At 51.5% G+C, this 20,482-nt stretch overlaps 10 protein-coding genes across 10 annotated transcripts; 7 read left to right on the forward strand and 3 right to left on the reverse strand.

The window, feature by feature from the left end:
• Positions 1-11: 11 nt before the first annotated feature.
• Positions 12-642, forward strand: CC1G_03466 (hypothetical protein). Its single transcript, XM_001835632.2, has 2 exons — positions 12-394; positions 450-642. Exons 1-2 carry the CDS (start codon positions 23-25, stop codon positions 531-533), a joined length of 456 nt encoding a protein of 151 aa, XP_001835684.1. The 5' UTR covers positions 12-22; the 3' UTR covers positions 534-642.
• Positions 643-750: 108 nt separating this feature from the next.
• Positions 751-2,340, reverse strand: CC1G_03467 (NADH dehydrogenase; the record flags this gene model as incomplete). The annotated part of the gene is made up of 9 exons (XM_001835633.2): positions 751-823; positions 874-925; positions 979-1,322; positions 1,375-1,430; positions 1,481-1,725; positions 1,776-1,867; positions 1,928-2,022; positions 2,082-2,226; positions 2,284-2,340. The coding sequence occupies 9 exons, from the start codon at positions 2,338-2,340 to the stop codon at positions 809-811; spliced, it is 1,101 nt and encodes a 366-aa protein (XP_001835685.1). The 3' UTR covers positions 751-808.
• Positions 2,341-2,506: 166 nt separating this feature from the next.
• On the forward strand, positions 2,507-3,080 carry CC1G_03468 (hypothetical protein; the record flags this gene model as incomplete). Its single annotated transcript, XM_001835634.2, has 3 exons — positions 2,507-2,647; positions 2,734-2,832; positions 2,931-3,080. The coding sequence occupies 3 exons, from the start codon at positions 2,507-2,509 to the stop codon at positions 3,078-3,080; spliced, it is 390 nt and encodes a 129-aa protein (XP_001835686.2).
• A 947-nt stretch (positions 3,081-4,027) lies between these two features.
• Positions 4,028-5,791, reverse strand: CC1G_03469 (hypothetical protein; the record flags this gene model as incomplete). The annotated part of the gene is made up of 6 exons (XM_001835635.2): positions 4,028-5,038; positions 5,088-5,163; positions 5,278-5,338; positions 5,395-5,537; positions 5,585-5,673; positions 5,726-5,791. 6 exons carry the CDS (start codon positions 5,789-5,791, stop codon positions 4,028-4,030), a joined length of 1,446 nt encoding a protein of 481 aa, XP_001835687.2.
• Positions 5,792-6,557: 766 nt separating this feature from the next.
• On the forward strand, positions 6,558-8,814 carry CC1G_03470 (hypothetical protein; the record flags this gene model as incomplete). Its single annotated transcript, XM_001835636.1, has 6 exons — positions 6,558-6,684; positions 6,741-7,197; positions 7,254-7,421; positions 7,469-7,524; positions 7,574-8,501; positions 8,556-8,814. The coding sequence occupies 6 exons, from the start codon at positions 6,558-6,560 to the stop codon at positions 8,812-8,814; spliced, it is 1,995 nt and encodes a 664-aa protein (XP_001835688.1).
• A 91-nt stretch (positions 8,815-8,905) lies between these two features.
• Positions 8,906-10,023, reverse strand: CC1G_03471 (hypothetical protein; the record flags this gene model as incomplete). The annotated part of the gene is made up of 5 exons (XM_001835637.1): positions 8,906-9,124; positions 9,181-9,363; positions 9,415-9,619; positions 9,668-9,920; positions 9,978-10,023. The coding sequence occupies 5 exons, from the start codon at positions 10,021-10,023 to the stop codon at positions 8,906-8,908; spliced, it is 906 nt and encodes a 301-aa protein (XP_001835689.1).
• Positions 10,024-10,066: 43 nt separating this feature from the next.
• On the forward strand, positions 10,067-11,153 carry CC1G_03472 (ubiquinone/menaquinone biosynthesis methyltransferase UbiE; the record flags this gene model as incomplete). Its single annotated transcript, XM_001835638.2, has 3 exons — positions 10,067-10,613; positions 10,662-10,866; positions 10,922-11,153. The coding sequence occupies 3 exons, from the start codon at positions 10,067-10,069 to the stop codon at positions 11,151-11,153; spliced, it is 984 nt and encodes a 327-aa protein (XP_001835690.2).
• A 172-nt stretch (positions 11,154-11,325) lies between these two features.
• On the forward strand, positions 11,326-14,109 carry CC1G_03473 (Cullin-1; the record flags this gene model as incomplete). The annotated part of the gene is made up of 10 exons (XM_001835639.2): positions 11,326-11,451; positions 11,512-11,599; positions 11,655-11,734; positions 11,787-11,954; positions 12,019-12,882; positions 12,941-13,125; positions 13,163-13,635; positions 13,688-13,817; positions 13,877-13,979; positions 14,032-14,109. 10 exons carry the CDS (start codon positions 11,326-11,328, stop codon positions 14,107-14,109), a joined length of 2,295 nt encoding a protein of 764 aa, XP_001835691.2.
• Positions 14,110-15,148: 1,039 nt separating this feature from the next.
• On the forward strand, positions 15,149-16,723 carry CC1G_03474 (DUF1714 domain-containing protein; the record flags this gene model as incomplete). Its single annotated transcript, XM_001835640.1, has 1 exon — positions 15,149-16,723. One exon carries the CDS (start codon positions 15,149-15,151, stop codon positions 16,721-16,723), a length of 1,575 nt encoding a protein of 524 aa, XP_001835692.1.
• Positions 16,724-17,347: 624 nt separating this feature from the next.
• Positions 17,348-19,620, forward strand: CC1G_03475 (hypothetical protein; the record flags this gene model as incomplete). Its single annotated transcript, XM_001835641.2, has 2 exons — positions 17,348-17,646; positions 17,733-19,620. The coding sequence occupies 2 exons, from the start codon at positions 17,348-17,350 to the stop codon at positions 19,618-19,620; spliced, it is 2,187 nt and encodes a 728-aa protein (XP_001835693.2).
• Positions 19,621-20,482: the final 862 nt, after the last annotated feature.

Here is a 20,482-nt window from a genome sequence, read left to right on the forward strand (position 1 = left end):
TTCCTCACTCACAACCGTCATCATGGTCAAGGTCGAAATCGTCGATGACAAGGACGAGGGCAACTACCCCTATGCCAGCTCTTCGTCCTCGAGGACAAACTCGACAGACTCTCTCTCTTCCGTAGAGTCAGACCTCTCCGTCGATGAGACCTTTGCAGAGCGTCTCGCCGCCCTCGTCGACATTGTTCCCCCGACGACGCGCCACTCCATTCGTTCAAAAATCTCCAAGACTGCATCGGTCGTCAAAAAGACAGGCAAGGTGTTCGGAAACCTTGTGTGGGTAGTCACCACGTCTGCTCTCCTCGTGGCCCTCCCGCTGGCACTGGCCTTGGAGGATGAAGCCAAAATCGTCGCCCAGGAGAAGGAAATGCTTGAACAACAACAGGGAGCTCAGGTTCGCGCCCTCATTTCTACCTTTCTGTGCTTGCAAACTTATTTCTTCCTTGCAGCTCCTCGCCAATGGCGCCTCACCATATGGCCTGCCGCCATCTGAACAGCAACAACCAAAAGCGCTCGTTCCTCCCGGTTTCTGATCGCTCACAGACATTTAGAGAGCACACCCACCCTACCTATATTTCGTTTATAATCTAATGTCAACGATGTACTGTCACGCATGCAAGACTCTTATAATGCACCACCCCAGCTCAATGACCGAGTACGCAAATTTCCCCGCAGCGGTGAACGCTATGCGCTGGCATATGACTTCAGAGTTCGCACGGCTCTATTCAAGAATTTCAAGTCTTCAAGGAAAAGCATATAAAGAAGTCTCCATCTATGTGTTGTATCTATACGACTACACGCTGATAAACTAGTACTGCTCGGGCTATGCAAGTGGTCAGTAAGGCCACTCATTAGAACACGGAATGCACTTACAACGACAGGCTGGGGGCGGGGAGGGAACACCACAGGTCGCACAAAGTTAGCACTGGAGGACAGGACGTTAGCTTTCGCGTTAATCCCAACAGAAGCAACAGTTACGCGGTACGGTAGCGTCTGAGATACGTGATAGCATGGTCTTCAATTTCAGAAGGGGTGACGTCGACGACATCCCAATCTCCGGGAACCTCAGAATCGTTGATGTACCGTCTAACAACCTCGTCGGGGCTCAGAGTGGGCCACCACACGGCGTTTCCGAGTTTGGCGATGTTCTCAGCCACGATTCGAGGAAGGGTAGGTGCCTTCGAAGGAGGTTGAAGGGTGACAGAGGACACGAGGTCCAAAAGGTATTCGTAGGTGAGAGTCGATGGCCCGGGAAGGTTGACGGTGCCGGAAACCTTGGGGTTCCTAACCAAATTGACAAGAGCTTGTGCAACGTCCATCACCTATGGGTTGATGAGAAACAGACCGAGTTGGTGGTGAACTCGCTCGACTCACATGGGCAGGTCGGATTTTGGTCTCGGCATTGTTCAACTTCCACCAGATGGGCCAAACTGTTTACTTTGTAAGAACAAGAACAGCATAGAGTCGTCCAGTAACTTACTGGCCATGTTGGTCAAAAGCTTGTCCTCGTAGCCGTACAGAATCGAAGGTCGAACGATGGTGGCATTGGGGAAAGCCTCGAGCACACGGGCTTCACCTTCTGCCTTGGAGGCGTAGAACTTGGACGGCGAGTTCTCCGAAGCGTTGAGGTGAGAGACTTGGATAAAGCGGGAGACGCCGTTCTCTGCAGCAATCTTGGCTATACGCTCGGCTCCAAGGGCATTGACTTGCTTGAAGTCAAAGTTCCTAGCAGATGTAAGGAAGAGTCGGACTCGGTGACACAATAATAGACTCACTTGGTGGTATAGTCTCTTCCGACAAGGTTAATGACAGTGTCCGAGTGTCGCAGACATTCAGCAATGGATTTTTCGTCCCGAAGGTCCCATTCCTTTTCACCAAAAAGTTAAACCCCGAACGAAACCCGGTATACAAACGTAGGAGCACGCACCATTCGAACAATCTGTCCGAGGTCGCCCATGAGCTTCAAGTGGCGGGATTCATCTTCGTCTCTGTAAGGAGCAACGACTTGGGTGCCGATTTTGCCTGTAAACACGTTGAGGAGAGAGGTCTCTGCAATAGCTCGAACGGGATTGGCCAAGTACCGAGTTTCGACACGAGATATCTTCCCAAGAAGCCAGTGCATCCAAAGACGGTGACGGTGTGGCCTGAAACTGCGCTGTATCCTGGAGGACCGTAGGAGACGACTGGTTTCTTCGAAGGAAGGGTAACAAGGTCGTGGTAGGCCCGCTGTCATCGTTTCTGTGAGCTCGACGTTGGCGGAAATGGGCGTTGCAACGTGCTCACCTTCCCGACACGAGCTATACGCTGCACTTGCAGCGCATTCTGTTTAATGGCGAGCATTCCTCCAGCGCGCTGGTTGAGTGAGAAGTTGACGACGACGAGCTTGCCAAAGTTCGGTGGATGGCGGGATTTGTTTGATGTCACGTGACACGACCTTGGGAGCCCAGCGAACTCGAAGCTTAGCCGCTATCTTTCGTCTGTAACCTCATCTTCTTTTCTATCGACCATGGCGCAGGGAAAGACAAAGGGTCTTCAGGTTAAGACCCCTTCAGGAAGAAAGGCGCAAAAGGCCGCCAATCCCAAGAAGGGCAGGAAGGTCATCCCACCAAAAAAGGCTCCTCTAATCAAGCAAGCCCAGATGCAAAAGGTTCGTGCTCGTCTTGACCTGGGGATTGGTGCATCAGGTCTCTGGAATCTGGTGAAACCTTTACTGAAACGAAACGGAATACACAGGCCCTCTCTGCTAAAATCAATCGATCGGTTGAGGGTCAGATGGTTGCTGCGGCGTCCTCGGGCAAGCTTACTATCATGAAAAGTCTTATTGAAAGGCAAGTATTTTCTCTCCATATCTCGTTGGGCGCTTTTTACTGATCTCATTTCGCGCCTTTTGCTATTGTTCACCCTGCTATTCGTACCCTTGACGACATCAGGGAGCCATCCTCTTCAAAAGGCGCGAAGAGTTCCAAACAGAAGGCAGGGAAATGAACTGCTGCATCCAATCACCGCCAGCCTATGTGCTTTCTGTTGCTGAGGCTTGGGCTCACGTTAGCAGTACCCCAAAATCTCTGTCACATCCTTGAAACGATCCGTCCAACCTACACCAAGTTACAACCATAACCAAACGCATACCCATTCTGACTGCTTCTGACATTAAAAATTGGCTCTGAATTGCGCCCGTCAAGCTTTGTGAGTCGTTTTAATAATGAAAAACTGTATTGAAGCGAATTTGAAAAGGCTGACGTTTGGACTATTGGTGCAATCACTCCAGTCATACAAGAACGCCTCTCATTTCCGAGTTTCAACCATGGAGAAATCGTGTGCTGTTTGAGGAAATAGTGATTCTTATCTCCTATCGCTCCAATATCGAGCGTCTATCCACAAGGCTCTCTCCTTCAACCTACCCGATCGAGCATAATGGATTGGGCGAAGCAACTCATTCGAGCGCTCATTGGTTCTTGGTTCCCGCCTATGACACTTCCTCCAGTTCGTCGCCCCTTACCCTCCCACAAAACAGTTTCGTCGGAAATGAAGGGTCGCTCCCTGTTGAGACCCTGGGCCACGGCCGCCAATGTATTGTCTCGTCCAGATTCCTGTCACAGAACTTGTGTATGTAACAATTTTCATGTTGTCGTCGTGACCCACCGCGGACGTATTTTTCGCGAATTGGAATCACTAATTTGACGTTCCTATTCACCCCTTGGACTGCCGCCCGGGTCATGTGTTCGAGTGCCTTTCCCGTCGCCTTGAGGATCCAGCGCGTGGCGTTTGCGGAATAGTCATGCCAATTACTAGTAAACGGAAGACGGCGAGCGCTGGCCTGTCAAAAGACCAGCTGGGAAACAGATCGGATTCAACTATCCACCGTACAGCCCTGATTATGTGGGATTACCCTGTGATCATTAAATGAGATCGTAATCATAAAATACTGTCCGTTGTGAATGCAGTTGTTGTATGGCCAAACTCGTCCCGCAGCTGACCTCGAGTCCAATGTCGGGGGCAGAATAATCTGGACCATATTGGTAGATTTTCACAGATGTTGACGGCCCTGGTCTGCCACCCACCCCTGTGAACCATTTCCAGCAGTCGCCGCGAGGTAATTGGGCGGGCTGCTCGAATATCCAAAGGGGTACCGCGGTGCATCTGCTCCTTTTCCTCCCATCTGTGCGCTCCAGTACTGCTCTGGGGTGACTCCAAGTGTAGATCTATGCGGCGACGGGGAGGGATTGCTCACGTGCAAGCAACGCTGTCGTGAAAATGGATCGTCTGGCAATGACTGGGAGGCTGTCCGAATGGGATACAAGAGAGAGACCGTGTCGGAGCCAGTGCCCCGCTCTGTCCGGCGAGAGCTGCGGTGAGGTGGAGTGAATGCAGCGCCCTTGCCTGTCGGTATGGGTTGCGGGACCGGGAACCTGAAGCCATCGGTAATTCTATCCGAGGTGTGACTCTCGTTCGAAGTAGGAGATGGGTTGGGTTCTAGATTGGAGGTGATAGGGGCAGTGGAAGCGATGGTGCCGACGGTACTCGAACTTCCGATCGTCGTAGCACGACGCCGAAGGGGTTGGAGGGGAATGGCGCCCGACAGCCCGCCCTGAGCGACATTCAGGTTACTGGATTGACGCTCACTTTGCCGGGAAGCGCCGCCGACACCATATGTGAAAGGGTGCACATCTAGCTCCCGTTCCTTCTCCACCCGAGCACTGAGGGTAGCGAGATATCGTTCTTGAGCCAAACGCTGATGCCGAATACAGAGAAACATCGAGGCAATGATGATGAGTACTCCGAGGGCTCCACCAACAGCACCCCCAACAATCACGCTGATACTTTCGGTGGGGATGCCCGAGGTAGGTGTTGTAGACTGGGGAGGGCTTGCAATTGAACTGCCCAATTCCGAGGATGTCCCCATATGCGCATCATCGGAGAACGCGGATGGCGCAAGGTTAGGCTCCGATGTTAGAGAAGGAGCCGTAATGGACGATGAAATCGCAGGAGGACCGGTAGCGAAGGCTCCGAGCCCCGTTAATGATGGTCTGCTGGCTTCCTGGGGGCGGGTTAATAAGTGAGAGCTTGAGAAAAGGCATTTCACGTACACTGGGCACGACTGACACCGTTTTAGCTAAATTGGCGAATTCCGCGTAGCGCCCTTGACTGGGTGGATTGATTGCCCTATTTGGTGACGAGTTAGAATGGAGCAGATCTTTGTCAACGGAGAATAGAATCGGCGCTGACGGGGTACGCATCCATCAAGCCACACGGAGAAGAAGGGGACAAACGACCTACCCGACCATGCACGCAGAGCAATGAGATGCTGGCCGGTTGGCCTGGCAGAAGAACCAGATAGCTGGAGAAGATAAAACCTGGTCAGAAAGAGATCTCGAGGACAGCGAGGAAACTCACGGTCAGTTGCGTCTTCGACATAAAGATTCCAGGTAGGTGGACCTGAGGATCGGTTTCTTTCCCAACCTGCAAAGCCGGAATTGAAACCACCAGGTAGCGGTGTGCATGGCTCTTCAAAGGTGCTCTGTGTTACTATATGCGCTCTTCAGGGGGTTAGCCGCCCGCCAATGCACGGTAGTCGTGCACTCACTCTCCAGCAAAAACGAATGTGATTGTGTCACCAGGTCTGGCAGAAACAGTTGGCGGGTTGAAGAAACTTCCTTCCAGACCAACCACGATCTCGGATGAAGGGTTACTGACATGCTTCGAGCCACGAAAGGCGGCGACGCACCATATGTGTTGTCTGAGCTTGAGAAATCGTAGCGAGAAGGAGAATGGCAAAGGGCGTTGGTACCATTAGGTGTTTTCGTGTATCGTAAGTTAGGAACAGAAAGAGAGTACTTGGAGACGAAGAGAAGAAGGCGAGATTGGAGCCAGATTGGGACCTCGTTGGATTGATGCCAGGGCATCGAAGTCTATTTCAAGCGCAACCCTCGAGCGGAAAGCGGACCTCGGACGAACGGTGTTAACACAGTCCATATTATTTGTTGGAACAAGTGCAGAGGGGGAGGTAACAGTTGACAGGGAAGCCGCAAAAGGGTTTGGGCGCAGGATGAGAATGGTGGCGGCGACGTCGTCGTTAGAGGCGAGAAACGCGGTTATCTCTCTGTGCCGTCAGGAATAACCGGCAGACTTTGATATTAGTGCGCAATCCTGTGCAGAGCATGAGGCCTTCAAATCCTCTAATGTGAGAAGGTGGTCGAAGGACATATGTGCCCATGCCGCCAGCAAAGTGAATCCAGTTTCATGTTTTGGACAAAGATAGAGCAGCGTGGAGACGAAGAAACCGCTGCGCATAACAGAGCTGAGAATAAGAGGGGCGTAGTTTGCCGCCACCCTAGAAGCGCATCGAATCAGAGCAGTATACTGAGAGCCAGTCTTCAGCGGTGGTTCAAGAATAAATCGCGATGCGGGCGCTTCGGAAGTTGAATACATAACCGTGGGAGCATCATCAATTCTGCCATCAACACCTCGCCAAGCCCAGGATTTTGAGCCCGTATTTTTAGACTCGACCCAGTCGAACTGCACACCCCCAGCGCTTTTCTTCGCTATCTCAAACAAAAATGCCTCGAAGACGAGGGTCTAAAGGAAAGGCAGGACCTTCCAAGCCAAAACGTGCTTCGAAATCCGATGCGTCCATGAAGAAATGGAACACGGCTGACGACATTCCGTTGGACGAAGTTGACGAATGTGAGCAACAATTTCACTAGTATCATGATGTAGAGGACGCCTAATATAGTCGTTAGTTCATTCCAACCGGGATAAGATTCTGCTTGATGGCGATGGGGATGACTACATGGACGGTGACGAGGACGATGAGGTTTTCGCTCTGAAGGGCGTCGAGGATGAAGATTCTGATGAAGAGGAGGACGAAGAAGCAGAACTCGGATACGATGATGACGAGGACATGGAAGATATCCCAGAGCCTCCTAAGGAGAAGAAGAAGGGGAAGAAGAAGGCTAAAGGGAAGGGGGAAATCTCTTCAGATGAAGAGGAAGAGCAGGAACCAGAGGAGGAGAGTTGGGGGCGAGGAAAGGCTGCGTACTACAATTCGAATGCCGACGAACTGGATTCAGATGATGAAGAGGGTCATGAACTTGAGGAGCAGGAAGCAAAGAGGCTGCAGAACAAGGCTCGCGAGCATATGACAGACGATGACTTTGGTTTGAACGACATTGTCGAAATCCAAAAGGACGATATCGAGTGCGTACCCGTTGACTTCGAATTCGGAAATCCCACCAATGAATTTACCCTTACAGTATGATATTGGAGGAGCCTGCAGCACCCCCAGTCGTTGCCCCTCTCCCTACAGAACCACAAGAAATAATTCGACACTTGGAGAAGACCAATCCCGAAGCACTTGCTTTGGCCAGGGATTGGGAGGACACTGCCGAGCAATTGATTCATACCGAACAAAAAATCAAACAGTGCGTCTTGTTTATCTTATTCTAGCTCCATCTTCTGACGAACATAGGGTCGAGGCTGAAACTCCCGATGCATTGAGCTTAGGGATGCTTCATCTCCACTATCGTGAGCACACTCGCCCTTCAGGAGCACGGCATTTTCTAACCCCACCTAGAAACGCTTCTCTCCTACACCACTGTCCTGGCCTTCTATATCCACCTGCGGGCGATGCCCAAGTACGCTCAAAAGCCATCGTTGCTGCAGTCACATCCCATCATGAAACGCCTCCTCACCCTCAAACAAGCCCTTATTACCATGGAAGACCTGGACTTCACCATGTCAGACGATGAAGAAGACGAGTTCGACGACGACATGGACGCTGTAAACATGAAGTGGGATGATATCCTTCAGGATGGAGAGCAGCTCTGGGACAAAGTCAAGAAACGCGGCTTGGAACAGGACGAATTGGCGGAACTACTTCGTGAAGCAGAAGAGGCCGCCGATCTGTTGCCTAGGAAAGCCAAGAAGGAGAAGAAGGAGAAGTCAAAAGAAAAGGAGGAGCCTCCGAAGAAGAAACGCAAAGTTCAGAAGGACGACTCCGAATCTGCTCCCGTCTTCGACCTCGTGGAACCTGAGTTTGTGTCGACAAGTAAATCGAAAGCAAGTTCTTCGAGACCAGCACTCGTCGATGATTCATACGGAGAGGCACAGTTCCTGCAACACTCAGATGCTGCAGATAAAGCTGCCAGGAAGAAATCGCTTCAGTTCCACACATCCAAGATTGAGAGCGCCAGTGCTCGTCGCCAATCTGCCAGGAACCAAGCCATTGGCGGTGACGACGATATCCCGTATCGGGAACGAGCGAAAGAAAAGGCGCTGCGACTGGAGAGAGAGGCCAAGAAACGGCTGGAGAGACAAGGTGGCGCAGACTTGGACGATGTCGACCCTGAGCCGCCCTCAGGGAAACGACCATTCCAGGACGACTCTGATGACGACAGTGAGAGTGACGGTGGTAACGATTATTACGAACTCGTCAAGAAGAAGTCGAAGGAAAAGAAAGAGAAAAAGAAGGCGGAGTACGAGGCTGCAAGGGCTGCAGAAAAGTACGTGATTTTCACTATGTCTCAGAAAATGATCCAACTCTCTCGCTTTTCCAGGTTCCAAGTGGAGGAGGAGGACGCTTCTGGTCCTCGTTCGCTGACAAGGGCAATCCTCAAGAACAAGGGTTTGACCCCACATCGCTCAAAGGCCGTTCGCAACCCCCGTGTCAAGAAGAGGCAGAAGTACGAGCAGGCAAAGAAGAAGCACGCCTCACAAAAGGCCGTGTACAAGGGTGGTGTTGCGGAAACGAAGGGAAGATACGACGGAGAACGATCTGGTATCTCCAAGGTTATCAAGAGTACTCGCTTGGGATAATTTCTTCGTCCTTTTTTGTATACTCCTTGCGCATTGGTCGGCCAACATATTCCTTCTCGGATTGGTAAATATGATACAGTATGCAAAATCGCTACCATTTGGGCCTTCGAGCATTTTGCCTTGTCCGCAAGGTATTCCTGCCCTTGGCTTCCCGCACGCCTTGGAGGTCGTTGAATTTCTTTTTGGCGTAGCGCCTGGCCTCTGCATCGTCCACCAATTCGTCCACTAGCGTCCGTTTTCTGTCGGCGCGAGTAAGGTTCTCCGATGTCGTCGCACCGAATGGCGAGTCGCTTGTGATGACTTTTCCCATCTACGAGGGACACTCAGCTTATGCTCTTTTTGATAATTGAAAGAGGCAAGTCTTACCGCGAAGTACTTGGGTAGGCCCTTGATGCCCTTGCCTTCTCCCTCGTCTTTTCGGTAGAAACGTTTGGGATCGAGTTGGTTTCTCAATCGCAGAGCTTCCACTTCCCGGTACAGTCGAGGTAAATCCGCCTCTGCAGGTGCTGGCAAGTCGAACCAGTCTGGACCTGCAGTCACTTTCTTCAACTAGATAGGGATAAGCAACAGCGCGAAGCTTGGAGCAGCATGGACCCGTACCGCCTTCTTTTCCTTCTTCGTCAGCGGTTTTCCTGACTTTGTGAGTTCTGGTGGTGGAATTGGTGGTTGAGGCACCAGAAGCTCTGTCGTTTTTTGTTCCAGGGCTTCAGCATCTAGATCTCGCTTGGTCGTTCTATCGCGTATTGAGGACCCTGGGTCTATATATGGCTTGGGAAGATTTCCTGGGTCGAGGGGTGGTAGAGGTCTACCTCATAAGTCAACATAAGTGCATGAAGATGAAAGGAATGCTCACCGATCTGACTCCAGGACCAAAACTTCTTCCTCTTCTTCGACCTGTCGTTGCTTTGCAAGAGCATTCTGCTTTGCTTTTTCGATAAGAGAGTCCAGATATTCTTTTGTTATCTCTGGTTCGTCGTCAGAATCAGAGAACTCGGAATCCGAATCCGAACTTGATGAAGACGAAGAGGTCGAGGATTCAGAGTCGGATTCAGAGTCTGAACCAGAATTGGAGGAAGCTTCATGGCGTTCCTCCTGGTCAACATTATCTATTGCCTCTTGATAAAAGCCAGCGGCAATCAAACTGGAACAAGACTACGACTCACCAATGGCCTTTTCTTTGCCCTTTCCCTTGTCCAAGACGGCGAGCATGGTATGTGGAGGAAGAAAAGCGCTGCTATAACCAGCGATCAAAATGGCGCCCGATTTGGACGACCAAAATTTGGCGTTCCGGACAGTGACGCGCTCTTCGCTCACGACGTCAACGATGTTGCGCTCAGGCTCGCGTCTCTGCACCCAAATCTCGCGTTCCTCTCGATGCCTGGCGCGCTTGAACAGTACGCAAGCCTCCCATGCGGCCAATTCCAGCTCGTCCAGCTCGACACAAGAGCCAAGGACGGTTTCATTCGGCTTCAGGACCGTCCCGGAAGACGCCAAAGAATCCCTCGTCAAGGAAGTCTTCAATTCGGTGGCATCAAAGTATGACCTTATGAACGACGCAACGTCGTTCGGTGTTCACCGACTGTGGAAGGACACATTTGTGTCTTCACTTCGTCCTGGCCGACGAGGACCGCAGAAGTGCATTGACGTCGCTGGCGGTACTGGTGATATTGCTCTCCGAATCTTGGACTACGCCAGAGAAAAGTACGCGGACAGGGAGACCACTGTGGACATTGTCGACATCAACGCTGAAATGTTGAAGGAGGGTTATCGACGATTCAAAAAGACCATGTACCACAACAGTATGTCTGCGCTTCACTCGTCCCTGCCAATGTATTAATTCCTCGCAGCTCCCCAGGTCGCCTTCCACGAAGGCAACGCCCAATTGATGTCCCAATTCCCTGACAACACCTACGACATTTACACAATTGCTTTTGGCATTCGTAACTGCACTTCAATACCCGATGTCCTCAAGGAAGCACACCGCATATTGAAGCCAGGAGGTACCTTTGCTTGTTTGGAATTCAGCAGGGTGGGCAACCCTCTTCTGAGCACGTAAGTGGCATTCTTTGTCGTGCTATTCCTGCAGCTGCTGACACGTCAAATGTAGACTATATGACCAATACTCTTTCTCGGTTATTCCTCTTATGGGCACTGTTTTGGCTGGAGACCGAGATTCGTACCAGTATCTGGTCGAGTCCATTCGTAAATTCCCTCCCCAGCAGGAGTTTGCGCAAATGATTCGCGATGCCGGATTCGCGACCGGCAAGGATGAGGATGGAGGTGCCTGGACTGATCTCTGGGGCGGTATCGCTTCTATTCACAAGGGTGTCAAGTTGTAGAGTGTGTAGAGCCCTGTATTTATTATATCCCAGCTATTTCATTAGCCTAATGGAAGTTATCGACATCCGCGTCTTCTGGTTCTGAACAATAATTGAAACGCGCTGATGTCAGGTCGCGCGATCATTCTTAGTAGGGAATCCACTCTTGTCCTAAACCACCACCATCGGCACCATGGCAGCGCCTGCGAGCCTCCCAATGCCCCCGCCGTCAGCGGATTTGGCGACCACCTGGAGGTACCTCGAGGATGGTGTCGACCATATAATGACCAAGTTGCAAACTGGTGTCTCATACACAAAGGTCAGCGTCAATCAGATCGTGAATTGCGGCGAAGCTTATGGCCATCTGCGTGTCCTTTAGTATATGTCGCTCTATACCGTGGCGTACAACTATTGCACATCGTCCAAAATGCATGGAAGCGATGGCAGTATCGGTCTCCAGAACCGAAGTGAGTCGGCCCTTAGAGCGCGGATCGCCGTTGCTAAACTCAATAAACTAAGCAGCAGGCGCAAACCTGATGGGCTCCGATCTCTACAACAATCTCATTCGATATTTCAACGGACATCTACAAGGACTGCGCGAAGTTGGTGTCTTTTCCTTGTTATTGGGTGACCAAAGCTGACAGATAGAGTTAGAGTGCAGAGAATTTGCAAGACGAAGCTCTGTTGCGATACTATGCTGCTGAATGGGATCGATACACCATTGGGGCAAACTATATCAATAGGTTGTTCACCTATCTCAATCGTCACTGGGTACGGAGAGAGCGAGACGAAGGACGAAAGTCGGTTTACCCTGTCTACACCGTGAGTCGCTGCGTTCCTTCCGATCAATACGAGGGGTAATAATCATGATTCCACCTTAAATTAGCTTGCACTAGTCCAGTGGAGAACGCAGCTCTTCATCCCAATACAGCGGAAACAAAAGATAGTCAACGCTTTGCTACGCCTCATTGAAAACCAACGAAACGGGGACACTATCGACCAGGGATTGGTCAAGAAGGTTGTCGACTCGTTCGTCTCGCTGGGCTTGGATGAAGCCGACATCAACAAGGCCTGTCTGGATATCTACCGAGAGCACTTCGAAGTCCCCTTCATCGACGCGACGGAAACATACTACAAACACGAGTCTGAGGCTTTCCTGGGTAGCAATAGCGTGTCGGACTACCTCAAGAAGGCCGAGGAGCGACTGCGAGAAGAAGAGGATCGGGTAGAACGATACTTGAACACTTCCACTCGCAAGGCTCTTATCACGAAATGCGAGCATGTTCTCATCCGCGACCACTCACAACTAATGTGGGATAGCTTCCAATCGCTCTTGGACTACGACAAGGACGAAGACCTTCAGCGGATGTACGCTCTCCTTTCCCGGATTCCAGAGGGATTAGAGCCTCTGCGGAAGAGATTTGAGGAACATGTCAAGAAGTCTGGACAAGACGCTGTTGCCAGACTAATGGGTGCTAACAACGAAGCCCTGGATCCTAAGGAATATGTTGATGCTCTCTTGGCCGTCCACCAAAAGAACGCCGACACAGTCAACAGAAGCTTCCGCGGCGAGGCTGGCTTTGTTGCCAGTTTAGACAAAGCTTGCAGAGAGTTCGTCAACCGCAACGGAGCAACTGGTAATTCGAACTCCAAATCTCCCGAACTCATTGCGAAGCATGCAGATCTGCTGCTGCGGAAGAACAACAAGGTCGCCGAAGAAGGAGATCTGGAAGGTGCCTTGAACAGAGTGGTGTGTCTCTCTTATGCTACATGCACCTGTCGTGGGCTAACTGGGCTTTTCGTCACAGATGATTTTGTTCAAATACATTGAAGACAAGGATATCTTCCAGCAGTTCTATACTACCAAGCTCTCGAAGCGACTGATCCATGGCGTATCCGCTTCGGAAGAGAGTGAATCCAGCATGATCTCCAAACTCAAGGAAGCATGTGGCTTCGAATACACCAACAAGCTTCAACGCATGTTTACCGGCAAGTATCTCATACCCTCTTCAATGCATTCTTCCTTACAGGCAGTCTCCAGATATGAGCCTGAGCAAGGACCTTACGGACCAATTCAAGACCAGAATGGAGCAGAACCACGATGATATGGACATCAATTTCAGCATCATGGTCCTTGGAACCAATTTCTGGCCGCTGACAGCACCTCAACACGAGTTCATTATTCCTGAAGAGATGCTGACGACGTACGATCGATTCCAGAAGTACTACCAAACGAAACACTCTGGTCGAAAGCTTACCTGGTTGTGGAACTACTGCAAAAACGAGCTGAGGACGAATTACACGAATCAAAAGTACATCCTCATGACCAGCACTTTCCAAACGGCCATCCTTACCCAATACAACCGCAATGATACCCTGTCACTGGATGAGCTCGTTACGGCGACGTCGATACCGAAAGACCATCTCGTCCAGGTGTTGGCATTGTTGGTCAAGGCCAAGGTGCTCATCAACGAGGAGACAGATCAGTACGACCTTAACCCAGGTATGATGCCCACCTATCACTCTTTGTTTACTTGTATTCAACCCCGTGTCAGGATTCAAGTCGAAGAAGATTCGGGTCAACCTTAACCTGCCGATCAAAGCAGAGACAAAGGCAGAGTCGAAGGATGTTATGAAGACTGTCGAGGAGGACAGGAAATACGTGATCCAAGCTACCATTGTTCGGTACGAGTTTACCTTGACTCAAGGGTTTGCACTGGACCTTGATGTTGATGCTTGACTAGAATCATGAAGGCTCGGAAGACGATGAAGAACCAGGCTCTCCTCGACGAGGTCATCTCACAGATTTCGCAACGGTTTACTCCTAAGGTGCCAGATATCAAAAAGGTGGGCGCTTGATCGTAGTCTTGCTCATTTGGTCCATTGACGTTTGTTCCAGGCAATCGACACTCTTCTCGAGAAAGACTATATAGAGCGGGTAGAGGGCACGAGAGATACATTCGCCTACCTCGCATGATCTTTTCTAGTCCACTTTGATTTTCATTCGCCTTCGACATGTATTCTTCTTCCCTCGGTGTATTATACATTCATTTGTACATTGTGTTTGTAATGTCATTCATAATCTCCTTGTCGAGTGGAACTGTATCTGCGGTAAGGTGGTAGTAATCGAGTAGAAATCTTTCGCATGTGTCCCAGAGCCTGCTTCCTTGAAATCACCGGTGCTTGGGGGATATACTAATAGAGTTTTCCTTGACCTAAACTGGGGTCGACGTTCTTTGCTTCATGAGCGGTGGGTTACCAGAGGGGAACTGGATGTCGCACGTAGAAGTCCAGGGTGATAACGAGAACGAGTCGAGTGCCCGGGGAATAAGAAGCAGCTTCAATCATCACGGGTAGGTCCCCCTCTCATTTATGCCTTCATATCCAACTTCTGCTGCTGTGGCTCGCGTGCTTTCAGGACCTTCCCGAATCCCTATGCATTCACCGTTGAATGCTTTCATTGGTCGAGAACAATCACGGTCTATTCATGGCGGACGTACTGAGAGATCCTCCTTTCAGAAGACTACTTTCCGCCAATTGGGACAGAGATAGCCGCCAGTTCGTGAGACTTCGAGCATTGAAACTTAAAGGACAACGAGGTGTTCTGATAGTTGATACTTATCGGAATCCGACTTCTTATCAGAAAGGACAAGTCGAGTCCAAGAGTCTCGCGCCGAGGGATGTGCTGCCCGTTGACGCTCTTCCAATCGCCATGAGGACTTCTGCGGCCGGTGTCGTTTGATGGCTGGTCACAAGTCTTTTGGAGTTTTCCAGAGTTGAAACAGAAAAAAGTCAGGGCAGATGATGGACGTCGGATTCGGAAGGATGATCTTCAAACGTCGTGTAGTTGATGTCAGTGACCCGGCGGTGGGCGTGAGATAAGATTATGCTCGGTGATGTCCATGTTGAGTTAGAGGTTTCAGTTGGTCCAGGCGCCGACAACGACGACGACAACAAAGAAAGGCGCGTGAACACCAACCTCGACGACGAGCAGGAAGCGAAAATCATTTCCCACGATGACCAGCACCATCACGCTCCGCGATAGCCTGCTCGCAGCGCTCTCCAAGCTCCCAGGCACCCGCGAATTCCACCTCCATGTGCTCGTCTCTGCCCCTAGGAAAAACAACGCGCTCTTCCCTTTCGCGCGACCGCGACCCCGCACATACCTCCAGGACGTATTCATCCTGCTCTCAGAACAAGAAAATCCAGACAAACCGCGAATCATCGTGACCGCCATCGAGGCGTCCGTGTTCAACATCCCAGCAACCTCAAGCGCCGTCTTTTATGTGTCCAAAGTCGACTCGACCGGCCATTCAACGGGGCCGTCGCCCACAGCGGCCCTCGTTCGCAGTCTCCTGACATTCTACGCCGATCCTGCCACTCGCCCTGTGGCGGCAGATCATCTATGGATACAGCTCTTCGCCAGGGCGCAAGCCCAGTACCTCTTCCCGAATTCGGCAGAATTTGAAGGCAAGAAACCCCTGAACGACGTCAAGCTTTGTGCCTGGTGGAAGAGGCTGCTGTCGCAGGTGGCTAGCGACCTTGAATCCAAGGCGTCGAGCTCGGAGGGCGGAACCAAGGTCAAGGCGTTTTACCTCTTGCCAGGCTATAGTGAACTTGAAGCCGAAGACACAATCAGAATTGCGACGGGCTCAAGGCCACCTCTGAGCAAACCAATCGTTTGGAAATATGGTCACCCTTACTGTGAAGAGGATATACCTTTGCCGTGCCCCAAGGACAACCCAGAAAAGGGTGCCAACCTTGGCAACTACATACCCTGGTTCGACGATGATCCCAAGTCGCGCTTCCTCGACGAAATCGCGTACATGCCTGGGGCAGACGGAATCAAGTCACCTGCGCGTAAACGGTCTAAAACGGCATCCAGCTCGTCGAGTGCCACGCTAGCCAATGATGAACCAACTCCTGAACCCGCGTCAAAGGAGGCCAAGGAGGATAAGGTGATGGGAGAGTTGGGGAAGGTCACGGCGGACGAGTTTTGGGAACGCATGGGATTCCGGCAGGAGTGCGTTGCAGGCGCAGTTACAGGATTCTTCACGCTCACTGCGTCTTCGACATCAAACAAAACGTCGCGTTCAACTATTTCTCCCCTCGCCCCACAGCCTGGGCAAGTGTCATCCCAGATCAACAAACGAATCATGACATCTCTTACCACGCAAGTCGAGTTCTCGACTGTTGAACGATCTATCCGGGCCACCGAGACGCTGGAGAGCGCTATTAAAGGTTTATGCGAAGGGATATCGACAGTCCCAAGCTCGAGCAACAGCACGATCAGACCAACGATTGTCCGGAAAAATACAGAACGACGGACCCCAGAGCCGGAGCCGCCTGCGACTTCTTTGCTCGTTCCTCCCAGAACACCTCCAAGGAAAAACGCGTCTCTCCCCGAGATATCTCCCAACCCATTTCCCGAGCCAATTGCATCTCTGGAAACGTATCGTTCCTATATTTACGGTTCCACTGCCGTTAGCAATCCACTGCCGACATCCGCAACGAAGACATCGAACGGCACGGAAGTCACTCCACATGTGACAGTCCTTACTGTGAGGAGGAAGAAGAAACGGACGGATTGATGGAAGGTTGCCGCAAAGTCCTTTGGCATTGGAGTCTGCGCCGGAGGTGGCTCGGTGGTCTTTTTTTGTGTTTTCATTAAAGAGCAGCGAAGCTTCTGGTAGCCGTTCTATGTCCAACAGCAGCTCCATGTGGTAGATTTGGCTGAAGGAGTTACCAGTTGTAGTAACCAGAGTGTGTTTCACGTCAAGTGATGAGAGTTTGTTAGCCTCGTGTGTGTGTATCATATTTGAGAAGGAGGAGGAGGATAAAGATGGACTGGCATCGAAGCTCGAAAAACGGTCAAAGCTGAAAGGTGACAATCAGATATAGAAATGATGAAGTGGCCTTTGAAGACTAGAGGGGCAATTGTTTGTGGCCTTTGTATTTAAGGGGCACTGGGTATTACATACTCAAAAAGGGACGGTGGTTCTATTAAGAATTCCTGTGGCCCTGTGCTTTTTAATTAACTCCCAGGTTCGAACATTCAACCACGCTTGCCTCTGCGCTTGCTCACCGTCGACGACGACGACCATCAACGTCCCTTCCCAACGGTCGTCGCCTTCTGCTCGTTGTCTAGCACCGTTCCTGGTTGTTAGCAACCCCGACTTTCCTTTGCAACACACCATCAAGACTGTCAGGTCGCCATGTCAGTCAACCACGCCAGCATGACGACGCACCCGCCTCAGTCGTTGCCATCCTTTGCACAGGCGTTTAGCAACCAATCTCTGAGCAATATCTCATCAGCGAACAGCGCTTTGCCGCCCATCCAGGGCCATATCTCCAACATGGACCGCGACAAAGCACGTCTCCAACAACGCTCGCCACCGACACGTCCCTTGTCCAGGCCTGCCAGCGAAGAGAGCATAGCCCGAACTGCAGGTAGAAAGAGGCCTCATAATGATATCGTTTCCGCCTCTCGCGAAGACGAACGCTCGGATTCCGAGTACGTATTCAACTTTGACTTGCCGCCCTTTCCCACTTCTCCAATCCACTTTACGTCTCAACTAATGGCCCTTTATTTTTCTGTAGCCGTGCATCTCCCGCCGCGGCCGCAGTCCGCGTAAAGGAGGAGACCGACCAGGAGATGCTCAATCCTTCCCCTTCACCACCTGAAAGGCCTTCTGAGCAAAGACCGCCGCAGCAAGATCCAAATATGCTTGGCGCGCCCCCACCGTCCAGCATGATGGCTTCGCCCGTCAAGAAGAGGCGCATGACTATCACCGGCGCTCCCCATGCTCTCAATACAGATGTGCGCGTTCCACCAGACCAGACGAACTCGACTCCTATCTCACCTGTTGTAATGGGATTCACGATACAGCGGGATAACCCAAAGGAGGTCGAACAGCTCAAATCCATGATGAACGTGAAGCAAAAGCAAAAAGCTCTTATCGAGCAAAGAAGGGGCAGCCACGGGGGTCCTGCATTGGGAAACACTGCTCCGCCACCACCTGCGTCTGAATCTGGCAACAAAGCCCCTCCACCATCGTCGATTTCCATCAGAAACGCTCGCCGAAGTCCCAACGGGGGTGCTGGAACACGGCGACCCATCGCACCTCAGCAGCCCAACGCTCCGAGGCCAACCAGTCCTAATCCATCTGTGTTCCAGATGCAACAAGCTCAACTTGCCCCGCATCAATCGGCTCACACTCTTCCACCTCCTCCAATCAGCTTCGCACGTCGACGCGCCGCGCAGTTGGGAACAAAAAAGAAACCAGCTGATATTGTCATCAGTCCCAGGGAACAGCACTCGACGGAGCAGTTCCAGCCGTTTATCCACAGCGCCCCTCCTACACAAGGTGCCTTTTACACTGGGAGGCATACCATGGCCCTTCCCCGTTTACCCAATGTTATGAACAGTGGCGGCGGCGAAAGCACCAGGCGGCTCGCGGGTAACGTCCCTCCTACTCCAACGCGGTTCTCTCAGCGAGTTGCCGCCTCGGCCATTCCTCCATCCATCACCGTCTCCGAAAGCACACCACGTTCACCCATGGCGTCCGTGCCCATTGCATCAAGTCTCGTGCCCCCAACACCCGCGTTCAATCAAAGCGAGTTCAGTGGCGACAAGGCCGCGTTTCTGGCACCATTCGGATACTTCTATGACGCTCTCAATGATGCGAAGCAGCTCAAAACCTGGCTTGGCGAACAACTCCAACGTTCCAATTCGCTTTACCAGAGCCTTGCGCAGCAACGGGATAAACTCGACGAGACGATTGACGCCATCGTGGAGAAGAAGCTATCTGGGATGTACAACGAGATTACTGGTTTGAGGAGGAGAGTTGCCGAATTGGAGGAAGCACTTCACGAGAGTCGGTCGGGACGCCATTCGAGCGGCGATCATCCGCCTGTCTACCATTCAAAGTCGCTTCAGAACGGCTATCCCTCCTCATCCGGCCTTCTTGCACCGGATTCCTACACTTTCCCTCCCTCCGACCATTCGCGTTTCCGATCCGACCAGTCTTCGGGTCAAGTGCCTTCGCCTCGGGGCCAGGAGTCTCGAGGCGGCAGCCAGCAGCACCAGTCTGAGCAAGTTGAATATGAAGGTACTTCTGGCTCGTATGATTCCCGACGTCCTTCTGTCTCTGCCTCTCGTCTGGACCCTCCGCGATCCCATCCCCACGACTCGTCATCATTACCCTCATTAGCCCCTCCTTCCCAGTCTCGCATTTCTCGCCTTATGCAATCGCCACCACCCGTGTACCACGATCATGACAAGTCGTCGAGGTCGGAGGTGTCCCGACCTGCACCGAGTAGGCAGCCGTCATACAATGGGGTCCAGGATAGAGAAAGGGAGCGAGAACGAGAGCGAGAACGCGATTGGGACCGTGAAAGGGACCGTCGCGGCGATAGCCCTCGAAGGGAAGACAGTCGAAGGAATTCGGTCATCATGTCCACGCCGGACCACAGAATGGAGGATTGAGTTCGAAAGAGCTCATCCCGGTGATGCCTCGGTCTCTGCTGCAGGGCTCGAACGCCCTCTAGCTTCAATCATCGTGTTATGATTGGCAGCGTCCGTTTTGGTGTTATTTATTAACACTTCCTTGTGCCCTGCTATCGGTTGTTCCTCGTTGTACCCCGCTATCATCGTTGTGAGTTGTATATTGACCGCTGTCGTTAATCCTCCATCGTCCTTCACATGCCATTCGTTCTCCATACGCCCACTCATTTGTCTGATTGTTGTCACGACTTTGATAGCTTTTCTTCCTCTACTTCGTTTACCTTCTTGCAACGCCCTTTGTTCACGACCCGGTCTTGGACGATTGTATGTTAGTGTTGTATCTCCTGCTTTCCGTTCGTTCAACGACGTTTCTTTCGTGGACGCTTCGCGCAATGCTCGCCACCCTGTTCCCCTTCGACCAGTGACGTTTCTTGCATCTTTGCTTTTCTATTTAATCGTTCTGACCCTGTCTTATCCTGACGTTCCATTCCGAGTTTCTCGCGATCTCTCCTCTCTCTCTTTCCATGTGCAACGCAATTTTCTGTATCCATACTCGCTTATGGTTCACTACGTTTAGTTTCATTAGGGATTCAATGCAGATCTATACCCCAGCTGTTTCGATAATCGAGCTTATTTCTTTCTGCTCGCGTCGCGCAAGTAATTTTGCCACAAATTCGGTTGCGTACATACCGGTTAGACGATGTGGAATGCAAATCTCGCCATCATTTCGGACGGCTATTGCGTGCAGATGGCCTTCGACTGGCCAACGGCAAGGAGTGGTTGCGGAGTCTGCGGTCTGGAAGAGCCTGTGCACGGGGACAACAAGAGCTCGGCCGAAAGCAGG

The sequence above is a fragment of the Coprinopsis cinerea genome (assembly GCF_000182895.1).
Source record: "Coprinopsis cinerea okayama7#130 chromosome 8 map unlocalized cont3.8, whole genome shotgun sequence".
In the NCBI taxonomy this organism is placed as follows: domain Eukaryota; kingdom Fungi; phylum Basidiomycota; class Agaricomycetes; order Agaricales; family Psathyrellaceae; genus Coprinopsis; species Coprinopsis cinerea.